This window comes from Pararge aegeria, chromosome 7 (genome assembly GCF_905163445.1).
Source record: "Pararge aegeria chromosome 7, ilParAegt1.1, whole genome shotgun sequence".
Classification (NCBI taxonomy): Eukaryota; Metazoa; Arthropoda; class Insecta; order Lepidoptera; family Nymphalidae; genus Pararge; species Pararge aegeria.
Window position 1 is genome coordinate 2,467,962 of NC_053186.1, and position 14,436 is coordinate 2,482,397.

Below are 14,436 nucleotides of genomic sequence, written 5' to 3' on the forward strand. Positions count from 1 at the left end.
AATTAATTCAGTTAATTATATCTATAATAACTCAAATCTTGTTAACCCAATGAAAAATGACAAAATGCATGATGAATGACATTGCAGGATCAGATGGAATGAAACATACTTTACAAAGTGATGTATATAATCTTTACATTATTAAATAATTAAAAAAATTCACTATTGAAATTAGATAATTTCATAAATGTTACATCATAACTAACTACTATAAGACTAGTGCATATTATAAGTACTTACATACTGACAAATTTTGCTTGCATGTCATAAATTAAAGATCAGCATAATTTTTTTCAGTAATCATGCCGGGCACAAATCTCATTGTACCGGTTGTGCTATGGGGCAAGCATGCACCTACACACTGCATCTCCTCAGTGTACCTATCCAGAGACCAGAAGACACTGGTGACCGGTTGCTATGACGGTCAGATATGTATCTGGCAAGTGGAGCCTGAGACATTGAAGATGACGCCGAGATGCCTTCTTGTAGGCCACACAGCTCCTGTCACTTGTCTATCCAGAGCTTCTATTATACAGGTAGATAAATTTTATTTTATGACTGTACATTTTAGGGTTACTCCAAATCATTTACAAGTTTAGTAGTAGTAGAGCTTTTTGTGACAGAGCTCCTCCGGTGAAGTAAGCATTGTTGCAATGCTGTGTTCTGGTCTGAATAGTGGATGTCCGTGAAATTATCAAGTCAGTGCGTTTGTAATGACTCTACCACTGCACTGTGTGGAGATCATAATTTGATAATGCCAACTATCTTCTTTTTCTTATTAACAGGTTATGTTTGGTCAGAATATTGTAAAGGCATAACCCCATATCATAAGAGATGTTCATTACCAATCACCCTTTAAAGAAAGGTCGAGGTCTTTCCTGACGGAAAGTATAATGTTTTTTTATGATAAAAAGTATTTTTTTTCAGGATAACAACTTCATAGTGAGCTCTTCTGAGGCAGGTGAGATGTGTACCTGGGACTTAGTTGATGGCAAATGCAGGGAAAGTGTGAAGCTCACACAAGTCCATACCAATATACAGGTAAATAGGGTAGCTTATAAGAACAAATTAAACATATTTTAGCCTATCCGGTAATTAGCATTATAAAGGAGGTGTTTATCAAGGTAGCTTCCTTTCACCCTTATTATTCGGGACATATAATAAACAAAAGATAGCAACGAAATGGTTTTTCTCAAAACACAGCAGATTAAATCGATCTCTTACGTGTACAATTTTTACTTTCAGGCATACCACATGTGCAATAGTGATGATCTACGCCTCTTCTGCAATGGCTACTATGCTGAAATATTGATCATGGACCCTTTTTCATTGGAAATACTATTCAGTTTGAGTTCCAAGATGAATCCGGATTGGATATCTGCTTTGCATGTTAGTTTTGACTCTTATATTGTAATGATAAATATTTTACGTCTAATTATGACGACTGCTAACCATATTTATAATTTAAATTATTTTTTATGCCCTAAATTGAGGCTTATAAGTGATAAGTACATGTATCCAGCGAGAATACATATACTTATCACTTTAGAAATACGAAGTTGTACAAAAATTAGACAGCGCACGCGGATAAAACAAATCGCGCCAGTGTTTTCTTTTATCTTTTTTCTTTTGCTATTATCTCATTAGAACTCAAATTAAATGAAGCCGAAGCCTAAGCCTCAAATTTAAATGCTACTTCTGGAATTAATAGGTTTCTAAATTTGGTTTAGAAGTTTTAAAGTTTATCGATTACAAAAAGTGAAAGCTTTCCTCTTTATAATACTAGTGTAGGTATATGTTACTGTTTCTTCTGTAATATGTTTATTGGATAATGTAACAACACACATGCAATACTGTTTACACACACATGTAGATTTCATACTGTTACTTATATCACTGGGAACCATTTTTATGCAAAATTGTTACCACCATTTTGCATCTTCAATAATTGATTTGGATTCATTTTTAATTACTTAGTTTTAAGATAACTAATTAAGTGTAAAAATTATTATTTCAGGTGTTACGCCCATCTTCAAGAAAGGACGATGTCGTACTCGCGATTTCAATTACTGGTACTGTGAAGGTAAGCTTATTACTTCTGCCTCTTTTTATCACAATTTCTTTTCTGCTTTTTTTTTTCTTGCCACTTGTTTCTCCCTTTTCTTATTCATTGTTCGCATGGAAAGATGGTCCTTTCATCTCATTAATCATAGTCAAAACTTTCTTCTCTTTCGCTTTCTCAGCATAGGTATTAAATTAGATGAACACTGTGACTGTGACATATTAACGACATTTGTAATAAAATTAACAAATTTGTATACCCACTTCGACGATTAAGACAGATCGTCTCTGTAGAAGCGGCGTTTGCTGCATACCATGGTTATGTCAAACTTACGCTACGGTATAGTTATATGGGGCTCATCCATTCATTTAAATAAACTTTTTATAGTACAGAAAAAATGTATCAGAAGCATTCTCCTAATGAATCCTACTGAATCATGCAGATCTGTATTTAAAAAACATAAAATACTAACTTTACCTTCCTTATACATATATGAGGTATGTGTATTCGTACATAGAAATATTGAGTATTTTGAAAAGAAGACTGATTTAAACCCAAAAAGTATCATGCGATATCCAAATAAATTAGTAATACCAAAATACCGACTTGCACTGACTTTAAAATCGCCTTATGCAATGAGCTGCCAAATATATAATAAAATTGAAATAAATGTAAAAAAACTACCCTTGAAAACCTTTAAAAGGAAACTGTTTCTTTGGTTGTGTGACAAATCATTTTATACCATCGCAGAATAACGTAACTGCTATGGTTATCATGAAATATCTGTGGTCCCTGCTTAATTTTGCATGTGTGCGTGACCTCAATTTTCTGACATGTTATTTAATTTAATTTAATTTTAATTGAATTTATTTGACATTCAAACTTAGAATTGTGATTAAATAACTAATACAATGATTTAATATGACACTATAACCATCAGAACATTATTTTATATAATTGAAAACAAATAAGATTAATATTAAGATGACTTAATGTCTAAACCAAATCTTAAGGTCTAAATTTTGCATGTTAATGTATTAACAGAATATGTTGGAACTTTATATCCTAAACACCAATAATTAACCCATATTTAGCAAAACAAATATTTCATTTCATTTCATTTCATTTCATTTCATTTCATATTAATTACACTTTGATTAGTGGTAGATAGAGCTTTCTGTAACGGAACTCGTCCAAGGAAGTACTAGCGCCATGCTTATTTCTGCTGCTAAGCAGCATTGCTGTGTTCCGGTCTGCAGGGCGCGGTTGCCGGTGTAATTGCTTTTTGTTTTAATTGGCACATGAGGCTTAACACCCACGCCTGAGGTTGACGGACACGGTGCGGCACGTTGCAGGACGTGTTCCTAGTTTTTAGACGATGGTTTTCCACTTACCATCAGGTGGGCCATCAGTTTGATCCGATAACTATTCCTATAAAAAAAAGAAAAATTAATGAAAAGGCATGCAAAAATTTAAAAATATTTTCGTTCATTTAACCAGGTCTGGTCCCTTCTTGGTCACGAAAACAAGCAATCCGAACCGATTTACGAGAACGAATCAAAACAGATAAGATGTCTAAACGCACTGTCGCTCAACTGTTGCGCTTACAACCAACGCACAGTTCTGATCGTGTGCGCTAAGTACTGTCAGATATATGACGCAGGTGAGCAATATTATATTTAATTCTAATTCATCTTAAACACTCCATCACAGTCCAATACTAGACTTAACTCTCCCGATTGGAGGGTTTGCCCATAATCACCATGCTGGCCAAGTGCAATCTGCAGTTTGCACCGGTACTTTTCCCGGTAGACTTTACACTCCTTTGAGAAAATTGTGGAAAAATTCTCATGCATGTAGGTTTCCTCACGATGTTTTCCTTCACCGGTTAAAGCAGATATTATTTTAATAAAATGAAAAGTAAGACGTGCGTGCCGGAACGGGACGACGTTGATGGACGAACGTGTAAACATCAATTCGTGTTCCATGGCATATATAGTATTTTTCAGAAACATATCGTCACTTAAACTCATTTTGTCAAACACACTAATGACATTTCAAAATCAATGACGAACAACGAGCAAATATAATTTTTTCCATTAACAGCTTTCTATTCGCAAGCCACTTTGAAATTTAAATAAAACCCTTGATAAGTTACCTCCTTGGTGGCGATGTTTTGGAGTAAAAGACTGTTCCATTGTTAAATTAAATTGCACGACATAATACGAGTTTACTATGTCATTTATTTGGCCGCTAAACCACAACAGATCTGATGTTAAGCCAGTACAGTACACTCGATTTAGCTCGAAGAAATGTAAAAAAAATGCTCAAATTTCCAAGAATGTTTGAGAAAATAGTTTTTATTAAAAATAAACTTATTTCAGGGGATTTTTCCGTCCTCTGCTCAATCCAGGCGCCATCCGGCGAGCGATGGATGACAGGTGACTTCCTCGCACCGGACAAAATCCTTGTATGGTCCACAGAAGGAAAGGGGTACCTTTATAAACTACCCGCAAAGTAAGTCACTGTTCATACATGCTCCTGACTACTAACAGTTTGTTATATTTATATAATTAATATGTAGTAAATAAATGTGCTAATGAAATCGATTTGTTGAAGTTAAGAGTTTTATGAAAATTTTGATGTTGCGGGATTCAGTAGGTTTAAAGGGTGTCGAATTGGGATTGGAGTACATACTTTATATATTATCTTTGCAAAATTAATAACTTTTGGGCGCATATTTGTTCGCGTTAATTTAGATTTGGTTAATCAGTTTGCGATGTCTCTAAAAGTGTTGTTTTTACCCCTCGGAAGCAATTCTATTTCTGGATGAAAGATGCTCTGTTTCTTGTACCCCGGACAACGTACGTAAAAAATTTAACAATGTTCGGTTGAGTAATTATGACGTTATGGAGTACATACTTTATATATTATCTTTACTAAATTAAAAGCTTTTGAGCGCCCATTTGTTCGCGTACTTCCACCCCGTATTGGAATATTCTCCACCGTGGTGATCATAAAACCAGCTGTCGTTCCACAGATTAGCCCGTATAAAAAGAAAGACATTAAGATTTAAAATCTGTTTAGATCACGCACTTTTTGGGAATGGATAGCTAAAAGTTATTTCGAATAAAAACAGTATGGCAATAATTGTAATCCATATACAATTCTTCCGAATCCCGCAACATCGATATTTATAAAAAAAGTTTCAAGTCATAAATTACACAGTCAAACGCTATTGCTAGGGCCAAAAATTATTTCAGAACGTAACACAGTATCATTAATATTTTTTTTAACATCAGACTATCATCAAAGCACTAAATGCCTAAGTTTAGTTGATTTTTGGTCACTTATAAAAAATAGAATGTATATGTGGTATAGCCGAAGTGTTAAACCAAAATTTTTATCGGACATCTAGCTAAAGTATTTAACTCTGAAGAATTTTTTGTTAATTTCTTAACTACTACAGAGTGCCAATTGTGAGAATCGATAGCTACGCTTACTTATTCGAGCGGGTGGAAGTTAACTACGATTTGTATGGTATCGATAGAGCACCATCTAATGACAGTACGGTTTCCCAGTAATGTCACTAGATGGCACTTCTTCGATACCATATAAATTGTAATTAACTTCACGTGGTTGAATAAGTAAGCGTAGCTATCGAATCTCACACTTGTTAACGTAGCGTAGCGACGTCTCACACTGGCACTCTGATCTCATTGAGGGATAACAAAAATATTATCAATATCGGTTGAAATTTGAAATAAAAACGCCTGAAATCATTCCATTTTATTGTTTGGAATCGATTTATAAGAATCCGATTTTCTTATCATAGTGCATTTTTGCGTCGAAAAAATGTGTGAATGATTATATAAAAGTGTGATAGAAAAATCTGAATGTTAACGGTTTTTTTAGATAGGTTGTAAAATAAAAAAATATCATAAGAGTAGGATAAACTGCTAGATCAAGGAGTAGCTGTGTTTCTAGAAAATTCTACGGCTAAAGCGAAGGCCAAGCTTAGGCGTATAAATTCAGTTCTGATGCAAATTATTTTGTCTCGCGTGCGACCAATAATAATATATCAAATTAATTATAGACACATATATTTTCAAAAATCGAACATAAATTTAAGTTATCAATTATGTGATTGGTAGACTGTCTTCCAATCATAATAAGCGCAGGTTTATGCGAGAGTCCTGATTGGTCGCACGCAGCATATAAACTACCTATAGGTCTAACTTACCACGAGATAATTATCGTAAGAAAATAATAGTTAAACCAGAGTCTTCAGAAGGCAAATTGAATTTAGTAGTGCTGTCCTTTCCCTACAATTTACTGTTAATAAGGATAGCAATACTGTAAATTTTTCCAACTTAGGTTTTGGATAAGATTAATTATTAATTTGAGGCGAGAAAATGGTGGACCATTTTCTCGTCCTGTTTCTTTGAGATAAGACGAGGTTTTACTGCACGGCTAAAATAGGCAGAAGACAAATGTATCATTAGATTATATCTATTGACAAGGGTCACAATTTATTGGTCCATCTTCCAAAGCACGGCAACAGGGAATCGTAAAAGTTCAGCGCCGTTTGACGTTCGGGTATATTACCACCTGTGCGCCCATGTTCGGAACGTGGTTAAAACTGTTGGACAAGATAAACATTTTCTCCTTTAACCGTGTAGAAAATGACTTCTGCCCATGGTAGCCTTGCCGTACGCAAGTCAGACGCCTAAGTTGGACCTTCGCTTATGTGAAACGTTTCTTTTATAGCAAACTACGTGGACGAGCTATAAGTAGGTCAGCACCGATTCCTCTTTATTTCACATAATGTTATTACGTTTGTAGCTTCATTTTAGTGCGTATGTTCGATTTATGTTCGCTCGTACAAAATGGCGTCACTTTGTGAACCACCTCATTATAGTTTACATTTATTTTTTGAACCGAGTCGTGTCCTGATTGGCTGGTTGTTTGCGTTGGTTGCAGTGTGTCTTTATGCTAAAGGCAAGTTTATAGTTATTCATTATTATCATATCATATTACCCCATTACTGGCCCACTACAGAGCACGAGTCTCCTCCCACAATGAAAAGGTGTTAAGGCCGTAATCTACCATGCTAGCCCAGTGCGGATTGGTGTACCAAATAAAAAACAAATATCAAAAAACGTCACGACGCCTGGCAGATCGAATCGAGAGAAACATCGAAATTGTTTTCTGTAAGTTATTGCAGATATTGCATAATGCAAAGATAAAGCATTACAGATTTGTTTCACAAATAAAAAAAAATACAACCAAATGGATAACCACTCCTTTTTGTAAGGCGGTTAATAACGACTGTTTTATTACAAAATTAATATTCATTTTTATTGTTACATACGAAATACAAAAATTCATTCATACAGCGTGGCGATGCGTCGCCACGGCCTGTGTCGCCACGGCAAAAATCAAGTGTAAACTCCGCCAATAGATGTTTCACATCAGTAATGATTATGATATATTTCGTTGAAGATTATAGCGCGATGTTAAATAGCCTAAAACTATCCTAAAGCCTTGAGCTGTCAAATGGACAAAAGAAATGTTTGAATCCAACTAGTAGTTTTGAGTAGCGCGTTCAAACAAACAAAAAAATAAACATTTCAGCTTTGTTAGAACTACACATATATGTTTATTGATAAACTTGCTTCTGGCATCTCAGCATTATTGCCGGGTAAACAATTGACTTACATGATCTGCAGTATATTCTGTAAACAAATAACTGAGTGTAAGGATAGCCATATAGCGATCCGATGGAGCTGTCTAGACACAGCTATCGTGCTGTAAGAAAATAAACCTTACGAGCCTCAGGAGTAAGCTGCATTTACTCTCGCGCCGCTTTCTAGACCATGTCGGCATTTATCAAGACATCAAAGGCATCGAATTGCTGTATCTCTATAAACTGTGATATTATGAATTTTATCTCAACTGTCAACCGAGATTACGTCGAAGACACTGAATCATCAGTTGGTACTATTTGTAAACTTTTCATAGAATATGCCTGCAGATCTGAAATTGAGTAATACTACTAAGTTATCTGGACACGTCTTTGCGGATACTGGGGATCATTATGTTGTACAGAAATCATAAACTAAACTGGATCGATAGTACCATACCCATTGAAACAAACACACAGACCATACGGCCGATCTTACACCATCACGATATTTTAATTAACAAAAGGCAGTTTAGTTTTTTTCAACACAGACGATTGAGAAGACTACAACCTATTCGTTTAGTTTCGGACTTGAAATGTACAACAGAATGAGAACCATTGTATATATATATATATGTGTTATTTTCGTTGATGTGTTATTGGAGTATTATTTTTTGTGATTGGAAATTCATTGCAATATATAAAATAGGCTGAGAGTTCTCCATACTGTTCCCAAAGGTGTGTGGAGTCCACCAATCCGCGCTGGGCCAGCGGCCTTAACCCCTCCTCAATGTGGGAGGAGACCAGTGCCCTTTAGTGGGCCGGTAATGGGTTGATATGATGACGATGAACCAATCTCTGATAATTTTTATAAAATTGATAATTCCTCCAAGTGTAGGTAAAAACACTAATAATAAATATAAAAATTATAAAAAAAAGCAATGTGTCATCTCTTATTTCAAACGTGTCCCCTTGTAATATGGAACTTTGAAAAAGTAGATCGAAACTGCAACGTTTCCTACTAGATGACGCTACAGTCACTAAAAGACTGATGTGAAAGGCATATACTAATTTCGGCATCGACGGTAGGAGAGCCGTAGCTGAATTGGATAAAGCGCTCAGGCCAGATTGCCAGAGAATCGCAGGTTCAAATCCTGTCGGTTCCGAAAATTTTTATATGCATTTTAAATTTATAAAACAATCTCTGATAAGTCTTAAAGTCCCGAATATTCATTACATTTAGAAGCATGAAACTAAAATTAGAAATATTATAACAAAGCCTATTTTATATATACGCTAATCTAGATTGTGTTGTATAGTTTCGTTGCGTAATAGCACTCCATAATCAAAACCCCATTATTTTTTTTTTGTTTGATAAACAAATCACACTTCAAACACATTTCTTATGGCAGTGAAGACTCCGACCGACTTTAAAACCCTTTTCACTAGTATACAAATGTTTCCTATACAACAATGCTCCATTTAGATGATTTATGGAACAGACTAGCTAAATCCGGTCATGCTATGCTCAAAATAAAAAGTACATAACAAAAGTGTAAAGTACTTTTCCAAGTATAAAAACACTCCTATTATAATTTTATAATTATTATAGTTCAATTTCATACTGTACTGTAAGTGCACCGGTAGGAAAATTTGGCATTTAACTTTTTTGTAAATTTGGCTTTTTATGTGAGTACTTGTTTGATGAATAATTTGTTTTTCTATTTTATTCTTACGCTATTATAATATGTACGAATATAAATAATAAGGACAAATTAAAGAAACATTTAAAGAACAGTGTCATCTTTTGGATGCGACGACGAAAACAAAAGAAATATTTTACTAATTACATATTTCTATTTCAATATTGGCTGTAATACGCTGTACTAAATACTTAATGAAAATGGAATCGCTATCATTTGAACTTACTAAGTAAGCCACAGCAAAGCGTGGCTGGCTTCAGCTATAATTTGTTAAAATCATATCTTTTTGACATATTTTTGTATCGGAAACTGTATATACCACCCTCCTTACTAATAAATATTGTATAATGGTTGCACCGTCCTTTATAATTACCACTCGACTGGCTGTCCTGATACAAATGACAGATATTTAATCTGTCATTTGTTTGTGTTACCCATTCGTAGCGCCACATTGGTCATACGGTTTACTATGGAACTAATATTACAATGTTTTATTAATTCGAATTTTAGTTCCTTGAACACTAGTATTACAGCTTCACAACTTACAGCGCCAAAATGGTTCAAATCAGTTGAAGACAAAAATAAACTGACTGAGCCTGTAAGTGGTAAGAATAGTGGTCAGTGAACGGTTGTATAGTTACACATTGTTTACATATGGGGTGAGTTTCTGAGACTGGCGTTGAACGGTAGCTACAAATTGCATGGGAAAAAAACAAACAAGGGGTTCTTAACATTGTACCGACTTTGGATTTTTTTTTTAAATCCTTAATTGTCATTTTAATACAGTTAATAAGAGTTGAAAGTGAATTTTTCAAATTAATCTCATAAAGAATTTTTTTTCACTAGTTAACTCACAAATTGTATATTTATAAACATAAGGACTTTCAAATAAAAGTGAATAACGTCGGAATTTAGTTTTTTGTCACGCTCTGATATTTGAAAGTTGCTGTCAGTTGAAGTGTGACAAAACATTTCTTAACTAATAAATAACGTTTATTTACAAGACCCGACGTCGTAAGTCTTTATTGACCCAGTGAACCTCGTTTCACCTAAATAACGCCATCTAGTGATAAAGTCTTTACTGGTAATTCCCATACAAAAATTACAATTTAGATTTTTCAATTGTTCTTTTTCTTAAGTGTAAATAGAAAGTGTAAGTGTGCAAAAAAAAACAAAAAAGTATTAAAATCAGTCTTGCCATTTTCGCGTTTTTAAACACACATAGTAATTAATTTTTATGTATAACATAGACTAGCGGATAATCGCAACTTTGTCTGCCTTTAACTACTAATAAAAGTATCTCAAAAAGCTAATGAAAGAATAACAATTTTCGTGTTAAATCTTGAAAATAAAGACTTTCCAATACACTTTCTTTCTCTATTTCAGCCTAGTTGTAGTATTTTCAAAAACTGAACAACTAGTGTTTCTTATTATTTTTATAAAAATCCCAAATACCAATATATTATGAAAATTAAGCTTAATTTGCTATACTCCGCGAAAAGCTGGAGAATCTGTATGGTGTAATTTATAATTTCTTCCATCCTCTTTCATAATATATCTTGGATTTCCGCAAAGTAACGCCTGCTTCTATCCAATATCCCAAATACCAAGTTTGAAACATGAAAAATTACATACTGCCATACAAACTACCTGCCCCTGTTTAACCCCCTTAGGGAAGAATTTCAAAAAAATCCTGTCTTCTCATACCCTTAAACAATATTATTACGAAAATTTTCTATATTAGGTTAGGGTTGTCTGTCAGTCCGTCAGGGTAATGCTTTTTATAGTTATCGATTTGAAATTGAACACACTGTATGTTAGAGTCATATTAGTTAGTGTAGCTGTCAAAGGATCTATGTCTCAAGAACTCACACCGTAAGTATATGTATGTTTATCGAACTTCAGGTTGTTAGGGGTGTCAGTGTTACATTAAAAGTTTTTATTACAGTTCTGTACCAGATCACAAGGGTTTCCACGGTCCTTCCGTGGAGCACGACAGCCCTACGCTGTTCAGTATATTAGCCCATCCGGATAACAAGGTAATTCTGTAACTATACGCAGGAAGTACCAAATACCAAGTATCGCTATTGCGAAATATCGACAGAAAAAAGAACGATGGAATTCTCTCCGATATATTTGTACTTTATGAAATCCTAGTGCGTTTGGTTTTTATGCTAGCATTTTAAGTCCGCCGTTTGAGTCTGTGGAAATATATCGATATAAAGTATCCATAGTGTATAGAACTGTTTGTTGAAAAATTCAATATACACATATTGTGTATAACTGAGCATTGGCTCACTGGAGCACAAATAGCAGTTAACATCGATAACTTCAAAATGTCAAGTGTGTTCTTTAGAAAGACTGCTATTCATGGTAGATCCTTAATTTTTGTACGCAATAATATAACTTGTAAGGAGCGAAAAGATATAGTTAGTCTTTCTGTGGAGCGCATAATTGAACTGTCTTGTGTGGAGCTGGAGCGTTTTATAATAGTGTGTGTGTACCATCCCCCCTCAGGTGATTTCAACCAATTCGAGAATGTAATGGAAGATGTCCTTAAGCGATTGTGTATGTCTACTAAAAACGTAATAGTATGCGGGGATTTCAATGTTGATATCTTATTACATAATACTACTACGACTAGGTTGTTAAACTTATTTAAATGCTTTAATTTGAATAATGCTTTCGATGAACCTACTAGAATCACAGCAACTTCAGCATCTTGTTTAGATAATATTTTTTTTAACCGTGATATCTTAGGTAAATCGATACTAAAAAATTTAAGGTCAGATCATTGTGGCCAACAAATTACTGTTGTTGGTACTAATAGAAATAAACATATTGTTAAGTACAGGCCGATAACTCAGAGTAAACTAACGCGATTTAAAGGTGAAATATCAGCCAAAATTCCTGCTCTCTTTTTTGAAAACTGTCATCCCGACAATCTTTATCGCACGCTTTTCAATGAAATAGAAAGTGCATTTAATAAAGTATTTAATATTAAATACATAGATTTTAATAAAAAAATGAGGTTTAGTGATTGGGCGACTATAGGCATTTACAAAAGCAGAGATAAGTTGTATGAGCTATATGATGAAAAACAATACAATCAGACTCCAACTTTCCTTGAATATGTAAAAAGTTACTCCAAAACATTTAAAAATGTTTGTAGACAAGCTAAGTCGCTATACATTAAAGATCGGATAGTAAAATCTGAAAACAAAATACAAACAACCTGGAAAATTGTTAATAATGAATCTGGGAAAACTAAATCTCGAGACGGAAATTTTGAATTAATTATTAATAATAATATGGTAACTACTGATGCAGAAGTTGCAAGTACTTTTGAAAACTTTTTTCAGAATGTTCCTATTTTGTTAACAGATTCACTAAATTCCTCACCTACTGCAGCTCAGAATTCATTAAGAGGCAACATTAATGAGTGCAAAGTTTTATTTCATTTCAAACATATAGATGCATCGGATATCATTAAAAACTTCAAGTTGTTAAAATTAAAGAAAACAGGTGATATATGGGGAATGTTGGTAAAGGTAATATCTCATATTATTGACGTCATTGCTCCTCTTTTAGCCATAATTTTCAATGAATGTGTTGATTTAGGTACTTTCCCGAACCTAATGAAACATAGTAAACTCATTCCTCTATTTAAATCTGGTAATAAAAACGATATAAACAATTACAGACTATCTCAATCTTACCAGCTCTTAGTAAGATATTTGAAAAAATTATATTAAATCAACTTTTATATCATTTTAATGTAAATAACTTACTACACCCTGAGCAGTATGGCTTTACTAAAGGTCGTAGCACAACGGACGCAGGCGCTAAACTTATAAAACATGTTTATGATGCCTGGGAATGTTTACAGAACGCCATGGGTGTTTTTTGTGATCTATCTAAAGCTTTCGATTGTGTTGATCATAAAACCTTGCTTCTTAAGCTAAGCCACTATGGTATCCAAAACGTTGCACTAAATTTGGTTGCCTCTTATCTCAGCAATAGAACCCAAAGAGTTTGCATAAATGATGCAAAGTCTCAGGGTTCAAATACCTCAATGGGTGTCCCACAAGGCTCGATTTTGGGTCCTTTTCTATTTTTAGTGTATATAAATGATCTACCGTACCATGTCAGTGGAACATGCGACATTGTATTGTTTGCAGATGATACATCTCTAATTTTTAAGACTGATAGGAGTAGAGATAACTCTGACGAAGTAAACCGTGTTATGTCGCATGTGTCGCACTGGTTTACAGTTAACAACTCACTTTTAAATGCAAAAAAAACAAAGTGTGTCGAATTTATCTTACCAAATGTAAAGAAAATTGATAAAAATATAATGATAAATGGTGAATCACTAAGAATAGAGACTTCCACAGTTTTTCTGGGCGTGACCTTGGATAATAAGCTACAGTGGGGTGCCCATATAGATTCACTAGCGGGTAAACTAAGCTCGGCTGCCTACGCAGTCAGAAAAATTAGACAGATTACTGACGTTGAAATAGCTAGGCTAGTTTATTTTGCGTACTTTCATAGTGTTATGTCCTATGGAATCTTGAAGGTATTAGGAATACAATAGGGTAAAGCAGCTGATATCGAAACTATATTTATATTGAAGAAAAGAGCTGTACGGTCAATATATAAACTTAAATCACGCGAATCCCTCCGTGAGAAGTTTAAAGAAATAGGCATACTTACTGTAGCTTCACAATATATTTATAACAATATAGTATTTGTAAGACTACATATTAGTATTTATAAACAAAAAGTGGACATAAACAGTCGACTTACAAGAAATGGTCATAAATTAGTGTCATCTGCATATCGTCTGCGTAAGGTACAGGGATAATTTGTGGGATTGAGTATACGCTTTTATAATATGATTCCTAAGGTGATTTTGGACCTGCCAATGCACAAGTTTAAAGAATTTGTTAAAACACACTTATTACAGCGAGGTTACTATACAA

At 34.1% G+C, this 14,436-nt stretch overlaps 1 protein-coding gene across 3 annotated transcripts in view; it reads left to right on the forward strand.

Annotated features, from left to right (window-relative positions):
• LOC120624873 (WD repeat-containing protein 7) overlaps positions 1-14,436 on the forward strand; it is a 191,710-nt gene that overhangs the window by 878 nt on the left and 176,396 nt on the right. For all 3 annotated transcript variants that reach the window (XM_039891626.1, XM_039891628.1, XM_039891627.1), the window contains exons 2-8: positions 298-536; positions 928-1,041; positions 1,246-1,389; positions 2,018-2,083; positions 3,563-3,725; positions 4,447-4,579; positions 11,400-11,490. In XM_039891626.1, the coding sequence (XP_039747560.1) occupies positions 303-536; positions 928-1,041; positions 1,246-1,389; positions 2,018-2,083; positions 3,563-3,725; positions 4,447-4,579; positions 11,400-11,490 (945 nt within the window). In that variant the 5' untranslated portion in view covers positions 298-302. The remainder of the gene's footprint in view (positions 1-297; positions 537-927; positions 1,042-1,245; positions 1,390-2,017; positions 2,084-3,562; positions 3,726-4,446; positions 4,580-11,399; positions 11,491-14,436) is intronic.